General features: G+C 40.6%; 2 protein-coding genes and 1 non-coding gene across 15 annotated transcripts in view; 2 read left to right on the forward strand and 1 right to left on the reverse strand.

Annotated features, from left to right (window-relative positions):
- The window catches only part of PTCD3 (pentatricopeptide repeat domain 3), a 32,342-nt gene extending 22,687 nt beyond the window's left edge, over positions 1 to 9,655 (forward strand). For both annotated transcript variants that reach the window (XM_059188294.1, XM_059188296.1), the window contains exons 14-24: positions 402 to 452; positions 2,313 to 2,402; positions 2,697 to 2,725; positions 3,577 to 3,683; positions 4,641 to 4,719; positions 4,808 to 4,898; positions 5,979 to 6,064; positions 6,554 to 6,702; positions 7,950 to 7,991; positions 8,583 to 8,741; positions 9,012 to 9,655. In XM_059188294.1, the coding sequence (XP_059044277.1) occupies positions 402 to 452; positions 2,313 to 2,402; positions 2,697 to 2,725; positions 3,577 to 3,683; positions 4,641 to 4,719; positions 4,808 to 4,898; positions 5,979 to 6,064; positions 6,554 to 6,702; positions 7,950 to 7,991; positions 8,583 to 8,741; positions 9,012 to 9,084 (956 nt within the window). In that variant the 3' untranslated portion in view covers positions 9,085 to 9,655. The remainder of the gene's footprint in view (positions 1 to 401; positions 453 to 2,312; positions 2,403 to 2,696; positions 2,726 to 3,576; positions 3,684 to 4,640; positions 4,720 to 4,807; positions 4,899 to 5,978; positions 6,065 to 6,553; positions 6,703 to 7,949; positions 7,992 to 8,582; positions 8,742 to 9,011) is intronic.
- Positions 1 to 26,193, reverse strand: part of IMMT (inner membrane mitochondrial protein) — a 240,552-nt gene that overhangs the window by 182,082 nt on the left and 32,277 nt on the right. For 9 of the 12 annotated variants that reach the window (XM_059188282.1, XM_059188280.1, XM_059188288.1 and 6 more), the window contains 7 exons: positions 25,326 to 25,461; positions 24,337 to 24,466; positions 22,447 to 22,461; positions 20,671 to 20,894; positions 18,063 to 18,194; positions 16,955 to 17,084; positions 14,816 to 15,761 (listed from right to left, as the gene is read on the reverse strand). In XM_059188282.1, the coding sequence (XP_059044265.1) occupies positions 15,148 to 15,761; positions 16,955 to 17,084; positions 18,063 to 18,194; positions 20,671 to 20,894; positions 22,447 to 22,461; positions 24,337 to 24,466; positions 25,326 to 25,461 (1,381 nt within the window). In that variant the 3' untranslated portion in view covers positions 14,816 to 15,147. Of the gene's footprint in view, positions 1 to 14,815; positions 15,762 to 16,954; positions 17,085 to 18,062; positions 18,195 to 20,670; positions 20,895 to 22,446; positions 22,462 to 24,319; positions 24,467 to 25,325; positions 25,462 to 26,193 lie in introns of those variants that run through there. The other 3 variants (XM_059188290.1, XM_059188292.1, XM_059188291.1) reach the window with 2 other exon arrangements.
- Positions 7,487 to 7,623, forward strand: LOC131808754 (small nucleolar RNA SNORD94). Its single transcript, XR_009344953.1, has one exon. It is a non-coding gene; the product is annotated as a small nucleolar RNA SNORD94 (small nucleolar RNA).

Raw genomic sequence — 26,193 nt, forward strand, 5'->3', positions numbered from 1 at the left:
AATTAGTTTTAAATCCCATGACATTTAGGTGTTTGGACCTAAATTTGCCACTGTGTTGTAGAGTTTGCAGTAATTATTAAAGATTGTTTGGGAACACGTTCACTTCAGTATGCGTTAGTATTCTGGAATGGAGAATTATAGCACAAGTGCATTAGCTGTAACATTTAGTAATGACATGTCAAGGCTTTCTAAAAGTGATTGTTTTTTGATCTCTTTACACTTAACATTAATTCAGATGAGCTAGGAAAGGTCTTTGTTCAGAGGAATAGGAATGTATCATCTTTTACTTAAATACCAAGGTTGGTGTGTTTTTAGTTCATTGTGCCTCAGTAAACACTATTTTTGGACAGCTGTGTTTGACTTACTTCTTTTTTTTTTTTCCCGTCAACCTGGTAATTTAGAACCCTCGCTTGCAACATACCATTATCTTATTCAGCTGTTTTATCACCACGGTATGTATGACATTATGTATTAATTCACGTAGAAAGCTGACCCATTATCTTACGTTTATGTGATTGTTGTAGTCATCTTTCCCTGTGCAGGATTTAAGAATAGAGAACACAAATTAACATTATCCTATAGCCTGAGCCGAAAGTTACTCCTAGTGGAGAGGACAGGGTCATTAAATGTACTAACAGTGTTGGTGTACAATTACCAATGGTCAAAAGGTGGGACACCTGGGTGGCTCAGTCGCTTTAAGCGTCTTCCTTCAGCTCAGGCAGGGAGTCCGCTTCTCTGTCTCTGCCCCTCCCCACCATTCTTACAAGCTCTCTCTCTCTCAGATAAATGAAATCTTTAAAAACAAAGAAATGGTAAGAAGGTACATTAGTCTGGAGTTCTTTTGACTCTCCAGAGCTGTGCTTTCCAATAAAATAGCCATTAGGCATACATGCCTATTTAATTAAAATTAAACAACATTTAAAATTTCTTCATTGCTTTAGTGCTGCGTAGCCACATAGCTACTGTTTTCAGTGATGCAGGAATAGAACATTTCCATTTGTACAAGAAGTTGTTAGATAATGCTGCTCCACAGTAATCTTGACCTTATTCTGAAGTCTTGTAGGAGAACCTTTTGGCTCCGTTTGTCACCTGCTTTAGGCCCCCAGTTCCTGTAGGAGCTGTGCTCTGTTGAATGGACTTCAGAGCAAGGCACACCTGAGTTGAATTTCACCTGTCATTTATCAGTTTTGCCAAAAGGGACTAGATACCTTACCTGAGTAAATACTGCAGGGCTGTGATTATGAAATGAACTCTTGGCTCGTGCTTGAAAGGCATGCAGTAAGCACTCCTAGTCTGTCAGTTCTTAGCTATTTGCCCCAATCTGAGAAAGAACCCCTTCAGAAATGACTGTTCCAGTCCTTCAGACTTTACACGTGTAAAAGAGAAGAAATTGATTGTCTCTGTTTTGGTGGGGTAATTTTACAAAATCCACATCCTCACCTATGGGGAAGATTCTGTCTTTTAGGGTAGTGGTGGGGGGAAGAGGTAACAGATTTTATCTTGGAGGCAGATAAACAGTGTTCACAATAACTGTATCTTCTAAAATTTTACTCAACCTTGATGACGTTAGAGTGAATCTAGTGTTTCTGACCCTAAAGCTGGTTGCCTTTCTCTTCTACCATTACATACCACTTTGGTTCACTTGTGAAGCAAAGTCTGTGGTTTTGCTTCCTAAGTAACACTCAGGAACATAGGGGCAGGCTCCGAGCGGGAGTCTCCGTTTGCCTTACACATGTGGAAACTGGTTCCCTGCAGTAATGACCTTTAGGTATTTACTCAAAGGAGAAAGTCTAAAGAAAGAAAGGATACATATAAAGCAAATTATTATGTAACTAATAAAATGATAAGAAATGTCAGCAAATGGAAACATCCTTGAGGAAATTATAGAAATACATCTGTAATGTCATTAAAACTACATTACTACGTGTGTGCTGATAAAGGTAGGGAACAGATTGTATGAATAAGGTGATGTGTTGGAAAATTGTGTAGGTGCATTTTATACCTATTAGTACTCAGTTCACATGATTTTAAGAGAATTGCCTCATTCCATTAATTCTACAGTTCTCTTTTTCTCGGCCTTTTCATCCCGATCATACATAACTCAAATGATTACTGCCAAAATAAATAATTGTTTTTCTGAGTAACTGCCCCAGATCGTATGGAGAGTTGCCCTCTGTGTTGTGTGCACCTGCTTCTTTAGCGGGCATGCGCTCTGCAGGCTGTGTGCCAGGCAGTACGCTGTGAGGGGTGGGTACAAAGGGTTGTCAGGCGGGGGACTCCTTATAAAACCTAATTGCTTTTTTGTTCTGCAGAAAACCATTCAAAAGGATCATCCCTCATAATCTATGATATTATGAACGAATTAACAGGACGGAAATTTTCCCCAAGGGACCCAGATGATGGTAGGCACAGAAATTACTTGTGTGAGACAAAGAGCCTGCTCTCTTGATTGCCAGTTATTAGAGGCCTTATGATAGGACAGGGTTTGATTTAGCTTAGTTGTCTTACAAGCGATTATTCTGAAGAGGCCAAAATATGTGTGGCCTATTGCTGTGTGCTTCCTCTACTAGAGTTTTTATTCCTTTTGGTTTAACTTACACGTTAACAGTTTTATTGCTAGGATATTTATTATTGCTGCTCACTTGAAAATGTATTTTATCCATTGTAACCAAGACTTTGTGAACTTTGATTTTCAGATATGTTTTTTCAGTCAGCCATGAGAGTTGTGAGTACTGATTCTTGTTTAACTTTTTTTTTTTCCTTTTAGTCACTTACATTTATCTTTAACTGGAGTGAGTGGGCTCACCTTGTTTTTTCATTTTCTCTTTTGTTTACGTCTTTGGTCCAAATTTTCTTTTTTTCCTCTTAAATTTCATACTAATTCACATAGCATCCTCCCCTTTGTTTATTGTATGTATATGTTGTCTTTTTTCACACCTTTGCTCAGATAAGGTTTCAGAGTATTTCATATTTACCTATTGGTCATTTTTTAAATTGATAATGGTTCTTTGGGATTTAGGTTTTTCATTGTATGTTAATTAGAAAAAGTTGTAGGCAGTTTCAGGATGGGTTAGCATATCCTATTCCCTAAGGATAGTTGCTTTCCAAAAGGTTAGTGTGTACGCTTGCAGCTTTTCTCCTCCAGGTATTCAGACACACACAGCCAGGCCCATTTCAACTGTATTTTGTTTGTTGACAGGTGCATAGTATTTCATAGGAGTATTTCATAGTATTTCACTGGAGTCTTCTACTGTTTGTGTATTTTGGAGTTACTGCTTGGGGGTTTTTTGCAAGTATAGTGAGGCTGAAATGAGCACTCCATCTCTCTTTTATGCACATAACCAGGTGTTTTCGTAGGATTGATTTCTAAAGCTCCAATCACTAGATTAAAATTCTGTTTTAGATTTCACAGAACTTGGGGTTTGCCTCCCTCCCACCCCAATCTTATAACTCATTTGCTGTGAACTAGTAATACATTGACTCAGCGTGAATATTCAACAAGTGACTCTTTTTAATGTAATGAGCCACTGTTTGGCTGGTAAATCTGAGTGATGCTTACTGCTTGCAAATTTTCAGTGCTCATTTCTCAGAGATCTGGAACTTGCTTATCAAGTACATGGCCTTTTAAACACTGGAGACAACTGGAAATTCATTGGACCAGATCATCGGCGTAATTTCTATTAGTAAGTGTGTTGGAAATGTATCCTTTTGCATTATTGGAGCCTCTTTAAGCAACCATTAGTTCTGCAAATGGGAGACTTTGGTAGGCTTCCTATGTCACCCCTGGAGGCAGCAGGCCCCTGACTTAAAGTACATGTACTTAAACAGTACATGTTAATTGAGCACTTGGAAGTTTAAGCAGCGGTAAAACTGATTTGCCTGACTGAGATGTCTGGTATAGTTTTATCTTTTAGATTATTTTTCTCTGTAACAGTTTAAATCTACATAATTATTCCTCTAGGCCCTATTTTATATTTTTGAATATATAGTAGGGTGGGTCCCTAACAATTTCAGCCTTTTTTTTTTTTTTTTTTAATTTAAAGATGTTATTTATTAGAGAAGGGGCAGGGGAAGAGGGAAAAGCAGACTCCTGGCTGAGCAGGGAGCCTGATGCAGGGCTTGATCCGAGGACCCTAAGATCATGACCCAAGCTGAAGGATGACGCTTAACCCACTGAGCCACCTAGGCACCCCAGCCTCTTGTTTTTAAAAAGGAAGGTACAGAGATAAAGCCCAAAGAGGCTCCTTAAATGAGTTGACTTCAGGTAAATAAAAACAAACAAGCACTTAAGGAAGCAGTCTGTTAATAGGCATGTAATGTTTGTCTTCAGTGTGTCTATATCCTTGCTTCATATTGCGTGCTTTTAAAATGAATGGATATTCACTGTCTGCTCACAGTGAGCTGAGAACATATTGAGGCAGTCATGAGCAGCTAGCTGTGGGTAAGAAGGTGTTAATTAGGAAGTCCAGACAGCATGGTTAGCACCTTCTGGGTCAAGCATTGGCCCATGCAATTTGACACTGTTTGTAACTTATAAGTTGATTTTAAATTCTGTGTAACAGATCATATAGCTGTGCTGTAATTTAATTATGCTGCTGTTTGGGATCTGAGACTAAACCTATCTTTTCTCTCCATTACAGTTCCAAGTTCTTCAGTTTGCTTTGTCTAATGGAACAAATTGATGTCACCTTGAAGTGGTACAAAGACCTGATACCTTCAGTAAGATGATCATAACCTGTCGTTGTAGATGAGCTGGTGGGTATCTTTGCTGACTAATACCTTAAACATATCTATTTCTCTTAATCAGGTGTTCTTTCCCCGTTCCCAAACTTTGATAGATCTTCTCCAAGCATTGGATGTGGCCAACCGGCTAGAAGTGATTCCTCAAATTTGGAAAGGTTGGTTTCAGCTTGTGTGTTCAGCACCATCTCACTTCATCACTTCATTGTCCTACCTACATTTTGATTAACAAACATGCCAACATTGTTAGGGGTGGAAATTTCCATTTTTCACTAAATTTAATGTATTATAGTCTTCTTCATGGGTGCTGGCTCACTTTGCATGTTGGATTGCATGAGCAAAGATGCATTGAAAGTGACCTAAATAAGTTTTTGTGTGACACGACAAAGGGAAGATCAGTGCTAATTACGTGATGCACCCTAAATCAAAATTCAGATCTCTACCTGCAGAGTCTTTGCAATTCCTCTGCATCATGCTGCATTCTTGTAACTCCGTTGTTAACTGGTCAGTGATACTTAATGCTTCTAAGAAATGGGCATAATTGTGGGTCTCTGTGTATAAACTGGCTGCAGAAGATGCTGCATGTCTTCTACAAGGTGACTGCAATCATAGCTTGAGTTTCTGTCGGCTGCAGATTTCCTTGTCTGAACACTTAGACTCTAGCCCCTGACCTGTTTCACAAGATTGCTCTAATGATTGTTATATTAAAGATCGTTGACAATTATCAAGTGCTGTAAAACCATGTCTTGCCATATGGAGCTGGTAGCTGCTCCAGGGTAGCACACCTGCTGTCTCTCACCTTTGACTAGGAGCAGGTCACTGCCTTCCATTGCTCCTTCATCCATTCTTTTTTTTTTTTTTTTTTTTTAAGATTTTATTTATTTGTCAGAGAGAGAGAGGGAGCGAGAGTGAGCACAGGCAGACAGAGTGGCAGGCAGAGACAGAGGGAGAAGCAGGCTCCCTGCTGAGCAAGGAGCCCGATGTGGGACTCGATCCCAGGACCGCTGGGATCATGACCTGAGCTGAAGGCAGCTGCTTAACCAACTGAGCCACCCAGGCGTCCCTCCTTCATCCATTCTTAGCGTGAATTATCCTGCTGATTACCTGGAGTCCTAGAATAAATAGTGTCAGCACCTGACTTTGAGCAGCCCAGGAACTGGGACGGTGGACAAAGGTCAGCTGAAGAGTTTTGGTTTTACATGACTGTAATCACCTCTGTGTTCTTTTTCTGTTTCAAGATAGTAAAGAATATGGTCACACTTTTCGCAGTGATCTGAAAGAAGAGATTCTGATGCTTATGGCAAGGGATCAGCACCCACCAGAGGTAGGTAGGGTTGTATCCAGAGGCAGGTTATGTTATAGTGATTAGATGGGTACTAGCCAGTATGTTCTCTAACACTGTAGACTTTGTAATGTAATTTCCTTGGTTTCATTTAGGGAAACATTACAGAGAATTTTGCCATCTAAACCCAGATTTAAATTCTGTATCTGAACACCCAGCCATTAGCAGAATCCCATTTTTGAAGTCCAAAACATGTTTCTGTCTTGACAGTAGTAGCTTTTTGAAAAAAATGCCCATCTAAAGAGAAAACCCATAACGTATTTGAAGGATGTTGCAAATTATTTACCCCAGAGCAGGGCAGGGTGTTTTTGTTTTTTGTTTTTTGTTTTTTAAATCTTTTGTGTACTATACCTGTGATGGGTTCAGATGGTAAAATGTATAGCTCAAAAATGCCACGTCATCTGTGGAATCTCCTCAACTTAGACTCTCCTCAGACCAGCTAGGCAGTTCTGCTGACTCTGAGCCTCTCAGCTTCAGGTGGCGTTTGCGAACTGTGCTGCAGATATCAAATCCACTTACGAGAGCCAGGATGGCAGACAGGCTGCTCCTGAGTGGCCAGCCAACTCTCTGAACTCTATCGCTGTCCTCTTTTTAAGGGCTGGGAGAACCCAGGAAGCCTGGTGAGTACAAAGCCTCAAGTGTATAGTAGCAGTATTTGTATCTGGATCTCAGAGAACATCTTCCCTGGTCACTGTATGATGTGTAATCAGAAAAATGAGTTTTTTCTGGGACTGCAAATATTGACTGAAAAGGAAACTTTTGGAAGACCAGCAGAGTATAAACATTGTATTTAAGAGAGGACACAGTTTAATGGGCTAATTCTCTATTGCTCTCCTGTTTTCTGTATCCATGGGCAAGTAGTCTCTTGTCTGTCCACTTAATAGAGTGATGAGAGAATCTTATTTTTGAAAATGTCTTGAGCATTTGGCTTATCCAAGTATTACACTTAATGCTTAAAATGCAGCCTGTACATTTGGGACTTCTAGAAACTGACATTTACAAACTTGACTAGAACCATCTTTGGTTTGTGTCACTGTGAGCCTACCAGTTACGTGTTTTCATCAGCACTTCCCTCACATACTAATTCTTAGTTTTTGTGAATGGACACTTCACATGCATTCCTTTTTCCAAAAGCAGAGAAGTCAACGAAAGAATACTTTGTAGGAGTAGTCCTCATTAGGTGATTTTGTTCAGTAAGTGGGGTACTTGTTTATGGCCTTTTCAACATAAGAAAGTGACTTGAACAGAGTTTTCAGCCCAAAATGTCAGAGCTGATGAATGAAGGCTTTGCTGCCTCAACTGGTTTTAAGAGTATGAAATCACACACATGACCTGCTACACTGCTAGTGGCCAATCTTTGATGCTTGAATTTGTTAACGGGTTGACACACACCTGTTAGGGAGTCAGGCTGTGATGATTGGCGCAGGGGTACGGACCTCAGCTGAATCATGGGAGCTGAATGTACGTGTTTCACCTTTGTCTTGCATGTGGCAGGACGCCGGTGAGCACTTACATGAGACTGATGCCTCAATCTGAGCCTGCTCTCCACCGCGTATCTCTAGGACACTGCTCTCATTCTGGGATTGTAAGAGGATAGAGATCACACTCTGTTGCATCCCTCTCTAGAAGAGGGTGTAACCCCCCAGTAAATCTCAACACTGGCAACGAATCACACTTGCCTGGGAAATGCACGTATGTGAAGTCTGGGAGGTGGGAGTTGAAGTACCCAAGGTGATTTAGATGTAAACAGGGCTGGGAGCCAGTCAGCTCACAGCTGCTGTCTTCAGGAACTTACAGCAGAACAGCTATGATCATCTGCTCACCTTCTGGGCTGTTAGTAATCTTTCTCGTATCTCGTGTTGAACAGGAAAATGTTGGGGCTTTTCAAGAAGCATAATAAGATCCCTGGGTAAGTTGAAGTTAACAGGCTTCCCTGGCTGCATGTTAGAATTCGCTGCATGGTCTTAACTCTTACCATGGGGTGATTGGAATTTCTTTACATATCTCATTCAGCATCCTTCAGCTGAAGCAAATGGATAGTTCTTCTACCATCTAGGGCATCCTGAAGCAAGCAGTGTTTTTAATCTGTGCTTGTTGATTGCAACACACTGGCGATACACTGAACAGATCCTTAATGAAGGCATACTGAACCAATGTTCATTTTCTCTTTGGCCCTTTAGTCTTCATGGCAGCACCCGGGTGGCTCAGGTTAAGTGTCTGCATTTGGTTCAGGTTATGGTTTTAGGGTCGAGCCCTAAATGGCTTCTCCTCAGTGGGAAATCTGCTGCTTCCTCTGCCCCTCCCCCCAATCGTGCTTTCTCTCTCTCAGATGAATAAATTTTTTAAAATCTTTAAGAAAAAAAAAAATTACCTCCAAAGCTACTGTTGAAGATTTCATGACTCAACTTTATAGGATGTTAGATTTTATTTTGCATATAAATCTTAGAGGGGGTCCAGGAATTTAGGTGGGGAATGTTGACATTTTGCTTTTCTTTTACAGAAATAAATTGCTGAATGAGTTTATGGACAGTGCAAAAGCATCTAGCAGCCCTGCCCAGGCCATTGAGATAGTGAAGCTGGCGGGTACCTTCAGTTTGCCTATTTGTGAAGACCTTGCCCGGAGAGTGATGGCTGACTTTGCGATCAGCCAGGAACAAAAGTGAGCCCTGCATGGGTAACATAAAAGAAAGTGATAGAAGTACAGCAGGCCATTTGCCCATCTACCCAGTGTTTATAGTTTTCTGTCTCCTTAACTTTTTTCTTTGCAAAAAGGACATGTTAGTTATTTATTTCATTTGTCATACACATCAGAGGCCTGTAGATTTGGCTCTTGGAACCATTTCCCTTTTCATCATAGTTCAGTGCAGCTGCAGAGTCCCTCCCCCACGCCTAAAATGCAGTGTAACCCTCTAGTTTATTTTCCTTACAGGGAAGCCCTGGGAAACCTAACCTCACTGACCACTGATAGCGACAGTGACAGCGACACCAGTGAAGGCAAATAAAAATGGGCAAATCAGGAGAAGCTGTGGCCTGGAATAGCTGTTAACACTTGAGAACTGCCATCTCTGTCTAACCATATTGTGAAGAAAACAAGAGAATTCAGCCTTGACCTTTGAAGAACAATAGATACAACATGGACTAAATTCCTAATTTGATACTTCCTAAGCCACCCTTTCAGGGTTGACCATTTGAACAGAAGCAGCACTACCATTTTCCTTTCTTTGGACATGCAGCGTGAGGACACAGCTCCTAGCTTCAGCCTAAGCTCTGCGGACCTACAATGTTTGTTCGGCCGACTTCACATGCTGTCCGGTGTGGTCTGCCCTCCCCTCTCATGGACTTGGCCTTTGTTGGCTGATGCTATGATGGTGGTACTTCCTCAGTCTTTGAGAAGGTGGCTAAAGGAGATTTGCAATACACATCTCTACTGATACTAGATTAGTAGCCCAATTTCAGGGGTATTATAGACGTGAGAAATTTGCCGTTGTTGTTTAATCATTTCTAAGTTGCATAGGGTTTAGGCTGCACATATGGGAAAATGGAGGCTTGTAATTAAACCCTAGTTAATGTGCATTTGTATGCATTCCCGTTACTTTTACACAGCCAAGTTCCAGGGCTGTGGGGTAGGGGAGGTGCTCCATCTCCTTTTCTTCCCTCCTTGGGTGCCAGGACCTTTAGTTGTACTCTACTCAAAGTGCTCAAGAATGAGGGCTGCTGGGCACCTGGGTGGCTCAGTAGGTTAAGCATCTGCCTTCAGCTCTGGTCATGATCCTGGGGTCTTGGTATTGAGCCCTGCATTGGGCTCCCTGCCCAGTGGGAACCCTGCTCCTCCTGCCTGCCACTCCCCTACCTGTGCGCTCCTTTGCTGTCACATAAATAAAAAATTAAAATATAAAAAAATAAAGTGAGGGCTTTTAATCAGGAACTTCTACTTCTGGCATTTCTCTTGCCACTCTGAAATCCTGTTGGAAGCTAACAGGAACCTGCATGGTTTACAAGAGCATTACCCTTTATAGGGTTTCCACAGGCTGCTTTTGCTCATGCGTAGTCCAGATGTACTGAGTTCCCACAGAGGAAGACCTTCATCTTTACCTGGCCAGGGCTGCCACTGATGGCCGACTATATCGTACCATTGTCGGTTACATGGGTCTGTTCCAGCTCTGCTTTCTATCCTCTCTAGGCCTGGACCCAGCTTTATATCCTCAAAAACCTAAGTAGTAGTTCATGTTTTCTCCTAGGTGGCTGGTTTAAGACCGCTAATGGACAAAGGGGGCAGAGAAATGACAGTTATGAGCTACTTCAGCATTCACCTGTGTTACTCTGACATAACTGAAGCAAATGAGCAAAAGGACAGTTAAGGCTGATTAGCCTTTGATCTTGGTTTACAACTTCCAGGGAGAATCTGGCTTCCTGTTAAGTTTCTGTTCGCTCTGGTCCTTCCCATCTCCCCTCCAGATGCCTGGCTCTCTTCTTGGCCAAATACTATACTCACTGCAGTCCTTATAAATGTGGTACATTTCTCCTTGCCCAGGCCCCAACAGAACCCTCACCTTAGTGCTTGGTAGCTACAGAGCTGATGGGAAAAAGTCCCATCTTGGCTGATGTCATGAAAATTTATAATGGATTTCAGTGTAGTTCAGTTGTTTTAACTGCTGTAGTTTACTCCAAATACCAACTCTAGGCAAATAACTGCTTCAAAGTTTCAAAAAATCAGCCCTGTAGGATATGTCTCCATTCTTATTTTTAAAATTTTAATCTCTACACCCAACCTGGGGCTTAAACTTAACCCTGAAATCAAGAGTTGCATGCTTTACTAACTCAAACAGCCAGGTACCCCTCCAATCTCTCATTTTAAAAATATTTATTCATTAATATTAGCCTATAATAGCAAAAAATGTTGCTTCTTTATATCAAAGTCAATGACCTACAGTTTTTGCTTCTGGTCCCTGGCTCTCCCCTCAATTTTGCTGTCTTCTTCCTCCCAAGACTCTAATGCACTCACGTACTGCATATCTAAAAGGCAGTTACTAAAATGAGTGGTTTCTCAGTCATGAGAATGCCTCATTTTTTACGACCACTCTTAAATACGTTTTAACATTTCATAGATGTTTAAATAGGAAATATTTACATTTACAACCTAAAATCAGCGTTTTATTTAATTTTTTGAAAGATTTTTTTTTAATTTGACAGATTACAAGTAGGCAGAGAGAGAGGAGGGAGCAGACTCCCTGCCGATCAGAGAGCCTGACTCGGGGCTCCATCCCAGGACCCTGGGATCATGACCTGAGCCAAAGGCAGAGGCTGTAACCCACTGAGCTACCCAGGCGCCCCTAAAATCAGTGTTTTAAACAAAATGGTATGAGGAGAAAGATTAGAGTTCTAAATCCAATTAGGAGCAGGATCAAGTTATGAAAAGCTTTGGAGCATTAATGGCAGATAAAGCAACCATGTTAAAATAATCCAAAAATAGCCTTTTGGGAATTGGGAATTGAGGACAGTTGAACTGTTTTTTAGAAACTTACCAAAAAGGAACATGAGAAAACAGGAGCAAACTGTGGAGTCAGGACCCATGGAATGGGAAGGGTCAAGGGAGGAGGCCTGTTACATGTGAATAAACTTGTTCAGTGTGCCTCAGATCACCAGTGTGTGGAAATTAGAACTAGCAGATCTGAGGTTCAGAAGAACAATTTGAGGACTCCAGCAATAAAATGGACTGATGGTCTTTAAACTGTAGGATCTGAAGATGAATTTCATGGGTGATTAGAATACTGCAATTACAAAATCAAAGTACATCACATGCAATAAAGCTGTGATACATTTTACAGTGTAATAAACATGCGTATAGGTACACATGTGTTAAGTTTATCTGGTCATGACATAAATAAAAACACTGAAATAGGACCTGCTCGGAGACAGTAGTCACTGGAACAAGGCTGCTCAGGGCAAGTTCAGGGAGTCATTTAGAACAGATCTTCGGAGCAGAGTGATGATTTACCAGAGAAAAGTATTTGATTTGGTTAACAAAAGGCAATGTGCTAATGGAAGGACAGAAATGTAAGGTATATAGGGTCTGGACAGTGAAGGAACATCCAACCTGGCCCAGGAAGGAGCCTAACCTATCAAAATGCTGTCCATCCAATCCACACAGTCATGAACTGAGAGAATTCAGGACTGGAGATCAAGCCCAGAAACAGTTTACAGAGCTTGGCAGCATTTCAGAGTCTTAAAAACTAAGAATGTCCGAGAGGAATAAAGGTTATGAGAATTTATTCCCAGGGGAATCTAAACTTTGCCACCAATACCAGTGGAATTTGTTCCTACAAGAGTGGCACCTCTGCTGGCTCTTGCCTCTTAGTCCCTCTAGAAACCCTCTTCCTGAAAACCCCAGGGCAGTGTTCCTACAGCTAACGTGAACTAACAAGTCTGTGAAACCACATGACCTCCCCATGTTTCGGAAGGGGCAGAGTGGCCGGTTACACTCCTCCTCTTCCTTTCTGATACTCTCCTGCTAACCTCAGGGTCCCTAAAATGCATCAGGGGGAAGGAAGCAGGGAGCAGGAAGACATGGGGAGAAGGGGGTTCAGCTTTGCACTGGACCTGATGAAGAGTGATTTGCCTGATAATCCTTTTTATTTCCCATTCATGTTAAATTATCTGTTCTTCTGCATTGAGTTCAAGCAAGTTACTTTAAAACTGGTGGGACAACTCATTTGGGACTTGGAGACTGCTTTTATCCAGAACCTGTTGAGAAAGAGCAGAGGATTTAAATTAATACTAAGGAATAGACTTTATGCCTTAAAAAAAGACTATCTAAAACTGCATTTTAGTTACATCATTGATTTTGAAACCTTAAAGCAAAGATCAGAGTTTTAATGTTGTATCTGGAGACATGAATTTAAAATGCTGAGGAACACTTCCTACAGCACACAAGAGGGAGGCAGTAAGGTAACCCAATTTAAGGCTCAAATAGATTGAGACTATGAAAGCAATAATGATTTGCTTCACACGATCAAGTCAGAAGTGGCAGAGATGTAACTTAACCACCTATAGTTGAAGTAAAAACCTGCTGGAGTGAAGCTGCCTGCCTCTAATAGTCCAGAGTTACAGCCATCTTCCCCAAACTTGCCCTTCTGGGTTCCACCTTGCCCTCAAGAACAGCTGAGAACCTAAGTAAAGGCCCTTTTTACTTGAGGGTTGCTGCGTAACATCTCAGAAAGATGGGAGTCTCGCTACACGAGAGAGAACCAAAGCCTGACTGAGCGTCCCCTTTCAACTTCACCCCGTTTTCCCACAGGCAAGCAGGGGTAAGGAGGCTAATGGAACTACTAAAACTTGAAGACCAGTGGTCTTCATTATTTTGAATGACTGAGCTAAAATAAACCATTCAGTATTGCTTGCTTCTTACAAGCTCAGAGAATCACATCTGATGAGTTATTTCCCAGCTCCTAGAGAAATTTAAATTTAGATTCCCTCATAACTGGTAATATTTTACATGCTACATAAGTAGAACAAATCACATGCACCTTTATCAAGACAAACAGGTAAGCAGCTTTGCGAGTTAATGCATTTTGTAATCCCATGCCATTCCAAAGGGAACAAAGGCTGAATTTAGAACAGCCTCATTATCTTCTGGTAAAAATAGCCCACTCTAACTGTAGAAATTAAGGGCATTACACAACTCATGTGTTCTACCAGAAACACTGTATATATTTTGTTGATTTAAGAATCTACTCAGGAAGAACATAAGGAATATTAGCAATATCAACCAAGGCCAAAACAGGACCAAAAGATCTCCACATCAAAGGTCAAGTGCCATGCAAATTCAATGTAACAATCCAAATTCAGGGTCTGGCACACACCTGCAGAAATATAAAATAGAATTCCTCTCTCCTTTAGGATTTGCAGTTACTTTGCTCAAATGAAAGTGCCTCCTCAGTCTCTTTGTGAATACACAAACTTCAACAAAAATTAAAATTACTAAAAAAAATTTGTGACAATATTTTCATGGAATTAAAAAAAAAAAAGGGATTTGTTAATGTTTACCTAATATGGCAATTGTCCTAACCTTCAGAGATGTGAACTAAAAAAGTTCTCTGGGTTTTATGGCAATCCAGTTTAAATATACCATAAAATTATTCAATCCCGTGAAGTTTCCAGGCTCACTATCTCCACTTCAATGAAAAGATTCAGTCCAAGTACTAGAAAGGAGCAAGGTCAATTACCAGTGTTTCAGAACCGAGAGCTGTGACCTGTTTTGAGGGCTGTTGAATTAATTTGTGCATAAAAAAAGAAATTTTTTTTTTAAATGAAACAGACCAGAAAACAGTACATCACAAGTAAAAAGGGGCTAGCAGTGGTTTGGAAAAAACTTTTATGTATGTACACAGGTGTGTGTATATATAGGGTCCCAAGGTAAAATAAAAATTTTACCTGTGGTAGCAACTTTAAAAGTCTCAGATACTATTTCTAGTGCCTTTAATCACTAGAAATGCTTTATCTCCCATTATAAATATTTTGACATTGTGCCTTGTACATCACTCTTGTGTTTGAGCAGCAGGAATCAGTTACCAGAACCCTCAAAGCCAAAAACAGACCTTGCACTTTCGGAACCCAATTCATGACCGGGAAACTCAGTGCCCAGGACATCCTACTTCTGCTGTTGCCACTTGTCAAGGAAATTGTCTACACATACAATGAACTAGAAATGGTACTTTTGGAAAAGGGATAAGCTACTCAGTTTTCATCTTTTTGTTTTATTCAGTTTGCTCCAAGGGCAGAATCAGTAGTCACAGGGATCACAAACATTATTTTGACTGGCTCACAAGCCTGATCAGTAAAACCTGAAAAACAGAAAATGTTACACAAGTTGCAAAGAAAATACTCCCGGAGTTCACTGACATGATAGCAAGTGGAAATAATATAAATGCAACAGGTGTTAACATTTAGAACAGTACTTGTAACCTGCTCCTTTCTAGACAATTCTGGGACCCTGTTGCAAACCCTTCATGTATCACTGCTGATTCCCTTTTACATAAAATACGACTTTACAAAACTCTTCCTAGACCTTACTCTTGCTGTACTTGAGTGGTTCCTATTCCTACGGCGCTGGCGTATGCTGTCAGGATGTCCACTATCTGTTTAGTTTCTAGGGTCATTCGGGCTTCCTTCAGCCAGTCCTGTGCCACTCGTCTGGACTCCCCCTTCAGCTGATTGACAAACTTGGCTGCCAGCTCCAGATCACCATGCTCAATGCAATAGGAGGCATAGGACAGTAATTTGAAAGTGTTTATGTCCTCAGGGCTGAGCTCCGCAGGTGGCTTCAGTTGCTGAGGTGGGAATAAGAGCAAGGACTGCAGGTAGGAGAGGAAGTACTGGTATAAGCTATTTCTGGTTTCATCAATCATTGCTACCCTTCGGGCCAGTTTTTGAACACCATAGAAACGGGCTCTAAGGGTCTCTTCACTGTACACCCCACGGGTCAGGGACTCTGGAGGGATAGCTGCGGTTAAAGCTTGGGCAAATTCACTATCACCACAGTTGACTCTGATGGCCTCGACCGCACTAGCCAGTGGCACGGTGGGCAGGTCTGCAGACGCAGTCTTCATGCTGTACTTGAGCGCCTCCACCGACAGCCAGAGCTGGTGGGCTTTTCGGGCCTCCTCTTCAGCCACTGCATGACCTATCAAGGGAAAAAAAAGGCAAAGGAAAACATTTTTCTCTCCATCTGACGACATGTCCTCCTCAATACCTCCAGAGATCTGATGCACCCTGCACTCCAAACAGGCTAAAGCCACATGTGTGAACAATGGGGCCAGAGAGAGCCTCTTCCAACCTCACCTACCACCATCTCTGGCGTGTTCTTTCCTAGAAAGCTGGCCTCTTCATGAGGCAACACTGCAAGGGTAACTTGAGCACTCTTCTTCTTTTTAAACAGAGAGAGCAGGGGAGGGGCACAGGGAGGGGCAGAATCGTGAGCAGCCTCCACGCCCAGTGTGGGGCCTGACACAGGGCTCGATCTCATGAGTGAGATCATGACCTGAGCAGAGATCAAGAGCCAGACACTCCACTGACTGAGCTACCCAGGTGCCCCAATAAGGCCTTGTTTTTAGTAAAACCATGGAGAAAACTGAAAGGATGTATGTGTACAAGCACAACTGAGTCTCTTTTCCTGTGACATCTAGGACAATACATGGTATCTAATTCAGATATTTTAGAATGTTTGAGAAACATACTTAAACTAGGCTAAGACTTAATGTTAATGCCATCAGAAACTTCCTGCAAAGGAAGACTTTAAGTAAACATAATGGACTACTAGATCTTGAAATTTCATGAGTAGTTTATTTTTATACTTATCTGACAAAGATGGCTCTCTAAAACTCATTTTATCAACATCCTATCAGGACATTTCCCTTTCAATGTGGCACATGGAACCCTCAGAATAACTACTGTCTATTTGATCAGTGGAATCAGCAAATCACCACCTCCAAAATAGGAATGGAGACAGATCAGCAGAGCCGGAGGGCGAGCATGGAGATACACTGGCCTTCTGCTCCTCTCAGGACACACAAGACATAACCAGAGTGTGCTGGGTAACCTGCCTTCTAAATGGTGATCTCCATTCTATGATATACCGAGTATAACTTCAAGTATTTAGATTTAATTTTTAGATTCTTTTTAATTTTCTCTCACAAACTCTCTATGTTCCAAACTTATCAAATCTGGGCTAATTTTCACAGAAATGAATAAAATTTAATAGCACGACTTCAGCATCGTTATACCCTAATGCTGATGGATGTATCTCATTGTCCTGCTACCAACAAATTATTCTAAGAAGTTGGACTGAATAAAATTGTAAGAGGCCCATGAGCTCACTCTGAACAGCCTGTTCGATTCCTCTCAGTCTGGCATAGGCAGTGTTTATATCCAGAGTAAAGTTGTCAACTTGCTCTTGACTGAGCCGACGAAACTGTAACTCTTGCTCTGCCAGTTTCTCAGATAGGTCCTGAAATAAAATATAAACAGTGTCCGGAAAAGAGTGGTGCTACTTCAGTGCATGGCATTTATTAGAACACTCGTTTTCCAGCAACTGCCATCTCCACAAGCAAGAGTGCCTTTAAAATCTCCAAATATTTGTCAGGAAAACTCCTCCATTATGTGTAAGGTTTCGAAAATTTCCTAAAACTCATAGCAGATGTGATTTTCTACAAATTTACTGACAGAACCTAGTATTAGAGGAAGCAGACCAGGAGGAGTAGAACTCAAACTATTACAAAAGGAGAAAGTGCCACCTGAGAAAATAAAGTAACGTACTACCACCCCAACATAATAAACTGTATTCAATATTGCTGATTCAAGAGCGTAAATACTCATTCTTTTCTCAGAAAAATACCCATTAAATAAATTTAAAGTAAAATACCTTTTCATATTGGCATAAATTTCAATTTTCTGGAAGATCTCCTTACGTGGAAAACCTCATTCTCTTCTTGTGAGACAAAATAAGTTAATATATTATAAATGGCTTGCTGAATAGAAACAAGTTATGATTAAAGATACCTGTCTTGCTGTGATTTCCAAATCTAACCTCTCTGGGAAGTTTCCTCAGATATAAAAATCTGAGCACTACCACATAATCCGTAGGAGTTTGTAGAGAGGAAGCAGGAGTTACCCATGTCAAGCACCATCTGCATTCTTGAAACCCCCTGAACCAACCCTCCCTAAAGATTTGAAGGCTCCAAGTAACTAGGACACAGATAAAAACACATGTAACACACAGATACATCTTTCTGTGAAAAACAGCAGTGCTACAAATATACAAACGCCCCAGTGTGCCAAGGCTGGGTGCCATTAGCAATCTTTCCTCACTCTTCCACACCCATGGGGGCAATGACATCCAGAGCACATGAAAAGGAAAGGACAGACTGTTCATGTAAAAGGGAAAAGGAGGCTGAAGGGCAGCTGATGCTGTCTCGCAGGTCCTCACCTGTTCAAATTCATATTTCAATTCCTGCTCCTGTACCCTAAGGACATCGCGTAAGTGATCAGTGTGGGCAGCAGCCTGTCGGCGAAGCTGGGTTCTCATTTCATTCTCCATGGCATCTCTGACTTCCTCTACCTGTGAAACCACAGGAATTATCATATTTTCTTTCAGAAAAAGAGAAAGAAAAGAGAAAGGATGACAGCAGCTTCCGTATCCTGAGCTGCTCCAACGTGCCGCGCATGTGGACATGGTCCTGACCTCTCTGACATCCATCAGAAAGCTGAATGTTGGAAAGTGACTCGAAAACAAGGTCACACAGCTATGGCAAAAATCAGACCTCAAATGGGGTCTCTCTGGACCCCATTTCTGTTTCTTCCATATCACCAGGCTGCATCTTACACAAGGCCAACACTGTCATTTCCTGAATGACACACTCCTGTGACAATTAACAAATTCCAACTCATGGAAAGAAATAACTACAAACACTTGGGATCAAACACAGCTTCACCACAGCCATCTGTGTAACCTATGAATAATAAATAATGCCTATTGTAAAGAACTATTAAGAAAATCAATAAATATTTGGCAGTTACTTTACACAATTTCTTCTAGACAAAGAAAACTACTCTGAAACTGCTTACTTTACTATGAATTTAGATTCACAACATGGCCCAGATCTAACCAAAAATATGACAAGCCTATCACAACTCACCTAATAATGGGCCATTAGCCAATTACAAGTTATTTAATACTAATTACCTGGAATTCATAACCTACTTTTTCTCAGAATAGAAGTAATGAATAAACCCATTCAGTCAGTACATACATATTTATAAAAGTGCCAATCCTGGGCTTGGCAGTGCCTACTATATGCTCGGATACAGCGGTGCTGGAGGCACACTAACTTTTTGTTCTCATATAATGTACAATATAGGGATCAGACAGTAAGTAGATAAACTGGACATCTCAGATTGTGATACTTACTTTTAGAAAATAAATAAGGCAGTATGAGGGAAAGGAAGACAGAATCTACACTATAAGAACAGGAAAAGTCTTGCTGTTCTAGAAGGTAACATCCAAGCTTAGAACTAAGGTTTAAAGAGAGGAAGTGTAACAAAGTATAAGGCAGAACAAGTAGTGAAGGTACAAGACCAAACAAAAAAACCAGGGCACCTGGCAAAAACAGGCAATAAGGGAAGTAAGGGAAGTCTGGTTCACAGCAAACAGGAATAAAATCAAGAGGCCTTTTTGGTATGGGCTAAGAATTTGGATTTTTTTAATAAAAGCAGGGGGCTGTCAGTGCAAGATTTTCAGCAACCTAGCGTCTGATCTGAACCAACTGCCATGTAAATGGACACAAAAAGATGGGTATGAAAACAGAACCTGGGGGCTCCTGAGCGGCACAGTCAGTTGAATGGCTGACTCTTGGTTTCAGCTCACATCATGATCTTAGGGGTCCTGGAGTCAAGCCCTGCCATGGGCTCTGCACTTAGCAGAGAGTCGGCTTGAGGATTCTCTCTCACCCTCTTCCCCTCCCCAAGCCTGTACTCCCCGCCACCAAAAAATAAATCTATTTTTTTAAAAAGGGGGGAGGACTGTTATGGGAAGGGAAACTGTTATGATGATAATCTGGACTTAGAGAAGGGGGACAAAGTTGGGGTTTACTTTGGATGCAGAACTGGATATGTCGATGGACGGGTGTGAAAGTTGACAGAGGAACAACTAAGCATGTTTCTGGCTTGAGCAACTGGGGATGGAGATTTAGAAAGAAATAAGCTGAGGGGCTAGGAGACAGATTGGGGAAAGTCAAGAAATTTGCTTTGAATAAACTGAGTTTGAAACAACTGAGTTTGAGTTTCAAACAACTACTGAGAAGCCTGGTAGAGACATCAAGTCAGCTGCTGGATAGGAGGAATCTGAAGATGAGGCAGAGGCCAGAACTAGCAACATAAATGTCCCCATGACAGACAGGATTTAACTTTCTCAGTCCCAGGTCTAGATAAGAGCACCTGGAGACAGTTTAGATGGATAAAAGGTTTCAGAACCATGGCCAATACATGCTCCTATTTGGGAGGCGGAACCAAGAATGGGGCAAAGGAGTGGCCGGCAAGGTGGAAGACAGGCCGGGAGAGGGTGGTGTCCTGGCAGCTAGCGAAAAAAGAACTTCATGGCGGAGGGAGTGCTCACGAATGGAGGTAAGTACCCAGGTGCCCAAATCAACCCAGAGACACCTATTAATACATGATGTGCACCGACACAAGACTAAAAGGAGAGATCTCATCCATTCTTAACCAAAACACTGGCAGAGAAAAAAGACAATCCAACATTGAGTCTTTCAGCACCGCTTTAGGAGACAGCGGCTCCACCTGGAAAAGATAAAGTCGATAATCCTGGACACCAAGGGCTTGTTACTTCCTTTCACTTCAGCATCTGCTCAATATAAAGGAACTCTGCTACAACAATCCTTCCCTAGAAGTTCTGACTAGAACAAGAGCCAATTCAATGGTGGGTCAGCATGATTTACATCTTATATTTTAAAGTCAGTAACTTGATATTATCTCTAGAAGCAGCTATTCAAGTGGATTCAGGTTTAATTTCTCATTTCCTCTACCTTTCTGTCCTGTTCAGCCTGTATCTCACTTCTGTGATGTTCTAATGCTTTTGCCACTGCAGAGTCAAACGCACGCTTTTCTTCTAGCTTTTGTTTTTCCAAGGCTAGTGCAATGTGCTGCTTCTCCGTGGCTTTCTGTTCTGCCAGCTCTCTATTCAGCTGGTCGATGCGGCGATGTGCATGAGCAATCAGAGAGTTCAGGTCTTCAGTAGTCAGCTTGTCAGCTAAACAGAAAATGACATTAAAATGTTAATGATTTCACCAAAACTAAACATCTACAACATACCCGCTCCAAGTGACAGTAATTTAATTTTAACAGCTGTAAAGATAGCAAAGGGTAGCTAACCCTTTGAAGCAGATTTAGATTCTCCACTGCCCTCAGAAATTCACTGCCTGTGTCCAACTAAGACATGTTCAATCCCAAGCGAAGTAATTTAGGTAGGCCTTCAAGTATATTATCAGTTCTTTTCCAGGAACCCAAATTAGGACTTCCAATCTGAACTAAATATAATAGACTTTATATAGACTTTATAATTTATCCTAATTTTGCCTCTAAAAACAGTTTATATATACACACTTCTATATTTTTGCTCATGCATAACTGTGATTAGTCATAAAAGGCATTCTAATATTCTTTTCTGTTAAATCTCAAATTCAGATTCTCTGACTTTTCTCTTACTAGTAAGAGTTTTTATACCTTTTGTTAAACAGATGTCGTTACTCAGGACAATGACCTGCAACTAGAACTGCCCATAAGAATCACCTGTCAAGCTTTTTAAAATACACATGCCCGAAGATTCTAACTTAGGCTTATGCATGTATTTTGTTTTCAAAGGTCACATTCCAAAAGTATTCTGACACATTTCTGTAGGTTAAGAATTACAGCTTTTTTTTTTTTTTTTAAAGATTTTATTTATTTATTTGACAGACAGAGATCACAAGCAGGCAGACAGGCAGGTAGAGAGAGGGAGAGGAGGAAGCAGGCTCCCTGTAGAGCAGAGAGCCTGATGCGGGACTCGATCCCAGGACCCTGAGATCATGACCTGAGCCGAAGGCAGCGGCTTAACCTACTGAGCCACCCAGGCGCCCAAGAATTACAGCTTTAATAGCAAAATTCAGAGTGTGGAAAATACTACATGATGAATGACTCAATTCCACAGTATAAGAACTGAGAAGCAAAAAATAAAGTGGGGATAAGAAACATACTGATCAAATTCAACATGTGTAGCTCCTTTGGATACTGATTCAAATAAAACTAAAAAAACTCATTCTATAAAATGATTGGGGTTAACTGAACACCAAACAGACATGTGATGATATCAAGGAATTACTGTTTTAGGTGTGATAATGGTACAGTGATTATTTTTATTTTAAAATATGGAAATTATTTGTAACTGAAAAGGATATATGATATTTGGGATCTGATTCCATAGAAGTTGGGAAATAAATGACAAAAGCCATGTGTTGATAATTACTAAAGATGGGTGATGAATCTATGAGCTCTCCCACTTGTTACTGGAATTTTACATAACGAAAGCTTTAAAATACATATAGATATCGATCCACCTATCTACAGATTTCCAATCATTTGGTGAAACATTTTTGTTCCTGAGAGCACATGGATGCCCAAAATATCGAATCAGATTTATCACATGCAACATAGTTCTGTTAGAAATTATTCAAATGCTTTAATAAAAGAACCATAGACAAAAAGACTGCAATATTTTAAGACACAAATAAATAGCCTCTAAGTTTAAAACACACAAAATTACTCACCTAGGTCAGAAATACCTACAAAGGAAAAGAAGAAAAGTTTGAAAAAAAGAACTTACATATTCCAGTTATTAATTATTAAATAGGAATATCCAAAAAGAAATAGGGAACCAGAAACCAGTAACAGAAAATGCATACTTAAATATTAAAAAGCAAAACAACTAATTTCCTAAAACATAAAAGGACATAGAGCAATATAAATCCAGGTAAATTCTAGCATTTTACAAAATAAGAGACTCATTCATATTAAAAGTAGCTTTGGTTTCCAGGGGCTCATCTGTATTTTTGCTGAAGCACTCAACTTAGTTTTTATACAAAAACTATCAATTCTCATTTACTCCCCAGCCCTCCATTTACACTGGTTCATTGCATATTTTACTAAGCCCCAGTCTGGACTCTGTTCTCAGTACAGGCCTCTCCAGACATTTCAAATACTTAAGAAATCAATATTCTGTCACAGGCACCACCTTGATGACACAGTGACAGGAGAGGGAACCACAGCCAGTCTCCTGCCTCTCGGCGTGAGCTTAACTTCATGGGCATGACCTTTAAATTCAAAGACAGGTATTTTTCACCCAAAATGGCTCTAGAAGTCAACTGTGTAATCTGGTATTAGACATCCCACACTCCCCCCAAAAAAACAAAAACCAAAAAACAGGAATCTGTTCCAGTGTTGCAGGAAAAATTGGCAAGATGAGGAAAATGAGATGTCAGTCTCAACAAAGTACACAGATGAGATTTTCTACAAATCTACAGCAATAAAGGAACTGTCCCCTGGAAACAAAGACAATCTACAACCTGCACTTCGTTTTCCCATCCTGGCAACATCTACCTATGCTCCCCCTAAAGGTTCCTCCTCCCTCCTCCCAACAGTGCTAACCACTAGCTCTAAATATGGTGTTTACCATTCATCTTGTTAGATTTTATATACATATGCATCCTAAAACGGCACACTGTTTTGCATGTTCTTAATCTTCACGTAAGTGGTACCCTACTCTTTGTATTCTTTCCCAACTTTTTTTCTTAACATTTATGTTTGAGAGCCATAGTTTTAGTTCATTGACTTATACTGCCACATGGAAGGCGCATTTAGCAGTTTCTGATTTTTCTGCTCTTACAATTACAGGGCTGCTATGAATACTTTATGAGTCTCCTTGAGCACCCATGTATCTTCTAAGGCACACACCGAGCAGCTGACCAGTTGGATCAGCTAGTACATACATTCTGACATAGGCTCAGAGAGGCCTAAAACACCAGTTCAGTTCCTACCTTACATTCAGCTTCTAACAGACAATAGCAAATGTATTTTGAATTTGTTGAGACTGGTAATTTATGTGACTATTAGTACTCTCAGAGCACTTCAGGAAGAAATAACAATCCTCTGCAGTTACACTGTATAAAACATGGTTCAAGTTCCCCGCAGTCTGAGCTATCTGCAAGTTGACAGTCATACAAATGACTTCCTTCTCACCAAATGAGTTTTCAACCATGATGTCATCAGACCAGTCCTGAGGCGTGCCTCAATTCATTACAAATATTTTTAAAGTATCAAAGGCTTTGCATAATTTTACATACATAAACAATATTCTAATAGATTTAAGGTTAAAATGTCACTCTGAATTACTTGGATTCTAAATTATTTTTTCCTAAGTAGCAGAGATCTGAATAGAACCATTAGTTTTAGAATCAAACACTGGCTGGAACTAAACCATGGGAGCATTGCCACCTAATATGGCTATGACAAATAAAATGTGGAAAACACTGTACTGTCAACAAATTGAGATAAGCGTAACAGAGGGGTCTGGATTAGATGAATGGGGTTGAAGCAAGTTTAGCTGAACAGTTTTTAAAACACAAAAACAGGAAAAGCACCAACACTTCAGTTGTACTTACTCATGCCTTTCCACCCTGGCAAGACTTCTGGAGTAATACTGTCCAGTTCTCGTTTAAAGTCTTCCCGGGCTTGGACCACCAGCTCATGATACTGAGAAACGACCTTAGCCTCAGACTGAGCTGCTTTGACCTGAACAAATACAAGGGGTATGGGTTAAAGTGAACAGAAATTATCATTATCATCCAAAAAAAAGGAGACATTATAGTCACGTATTTATATATTGGCTGAGAATATATAAATAATATAAAGAGAGAAAGCTAAAGCTCAGAAAAAGGAACATAAGCCCTGTAATGCAGACAAGCCCTTTACCATCTTTTTTTTTTTTTTAAGATTTTATTTATTTGACAGAGAGAGAGATCACAAGTAGGTAGAGAGAGGAGGAAGCAGGCTCCCTGCTGAGCAGAGAGCCCGATGTGGGACTCGATTCCAGGACCCTGAGATCATGACCTGAGCCAAAGGCAGAGGCTTATTAACCCACTGAGCCACCCAGGTGTCCCAAGCCCTTTACCATCCGACTATGCCCCTGTCCCTCTTTCTCTGGTCACAGTAAACTACCCACATAGACTATGTAAGTGCAAACAAAGAACTGCTACAAAATGAAAATTTTCATTTAATAACCAGGACCAAAAATATTACCTATTTTAAGAAGTATTGCTAATAATGGATAATCCACTTTGTGTTCAAGATTAGTAACAACTTCTATGCTTTCCAGGGGTAAACAGAAAAAGAAAGGAATCTTATTATTTTCCTGAATTCTTCAAATTCTTTGACTAAAGGATTATATTTAAAAATCTTAATAAAAAAAAAAAGGCCTCTGCCTTGGCCTCAGGTCATGATCTCAGGGTCCTGGGATTGAGCCCCGCATTGGGCTCTGCTAAACAGCAAGTCTGCTTCTCCTACTCCCTTTGTGATCTCTCTCACTTTCATGGCCCCTCAAAAAAATATTTTTAAAAATATTTTGATGCTATAAAAGATCTAAGAAATGTACCTTTTGGACCACATTATCCAGATCAACTATCATGTTGTGAAGTTTCCCCTCGGCGGCTGTTATATGAGATTTGGCCCCAGGAACCTCTTCTTTTTTTGCATTTTCAATTACACTTTTCATCTTCTCTAGCTCTTCTCTAGAAACCAATAAAACAAAACAAAAGATTTAGTATTATTCCTCATCAACTTTAGCAAAGAGCTTGAATATACACAGCATACAATTGTTAAGAAGCTATGAAAAAATGTAATTTGAAAAAAATTACTCGAGTATTTTTTCACAATATATACAAACTAACTGAAAATAGCTTGGTCGGAAGCTAGATTTACTAGCATGAACCAGACAGGGAGCATGGTATACATGGAATACACCGGCTTCAGAACCAGGAAAACCTGGATTCAACTCCCAGATCCACCTCTCCTTTGTTGTTCACCCTTATATGGGTATTAGAAGAAATAAATGAGAAGTACCTGGCAAAGCAACTGCCACATCCAGCGCACTGAATAAACGGCAGCTTTTGCATGGATTATGCCAACTGCCCTTCCGCTGAGAGAGTGCTTAATACAGAAGGCAGAAGCAAGGGAGGAAACCAAGGAGCTCACTGAGCAAATACACATGGGTCTCAAGAAGCCCTCATGATTCAGAATGTTTCACAAACTGGATGAACTGCGGCCTAGCCACCACAAAACACAGAACTCAAGAGCCCTGACTCCAGGTTTAGTGATGTGAGCATACGTCTTAAAACTCCTAAAAGATATGCTGCCGTGAATTAGAAGACTTCTCTTTCTCTATGAATAATAAATACTTTATCTAAAATCCCAACAAAATTTTGAATGAGTGATTCCAAGTTGAGAGGCTAATGAGACCCTTT

The sequence above is a fragment of the Mustela lutreola genome, chromosome 9, assembly GCF_030435805.1.
Source record: "Mustela lutreola isolate mMusLut2 chromosome 9, mMusLut2.pri, whole genome shotgun sequence".
NCBI lineage: Eukaryota > Metazoa > Chordata > Mammalia > Carnivora > Mustelidae > Mustela > Mustela lutreola.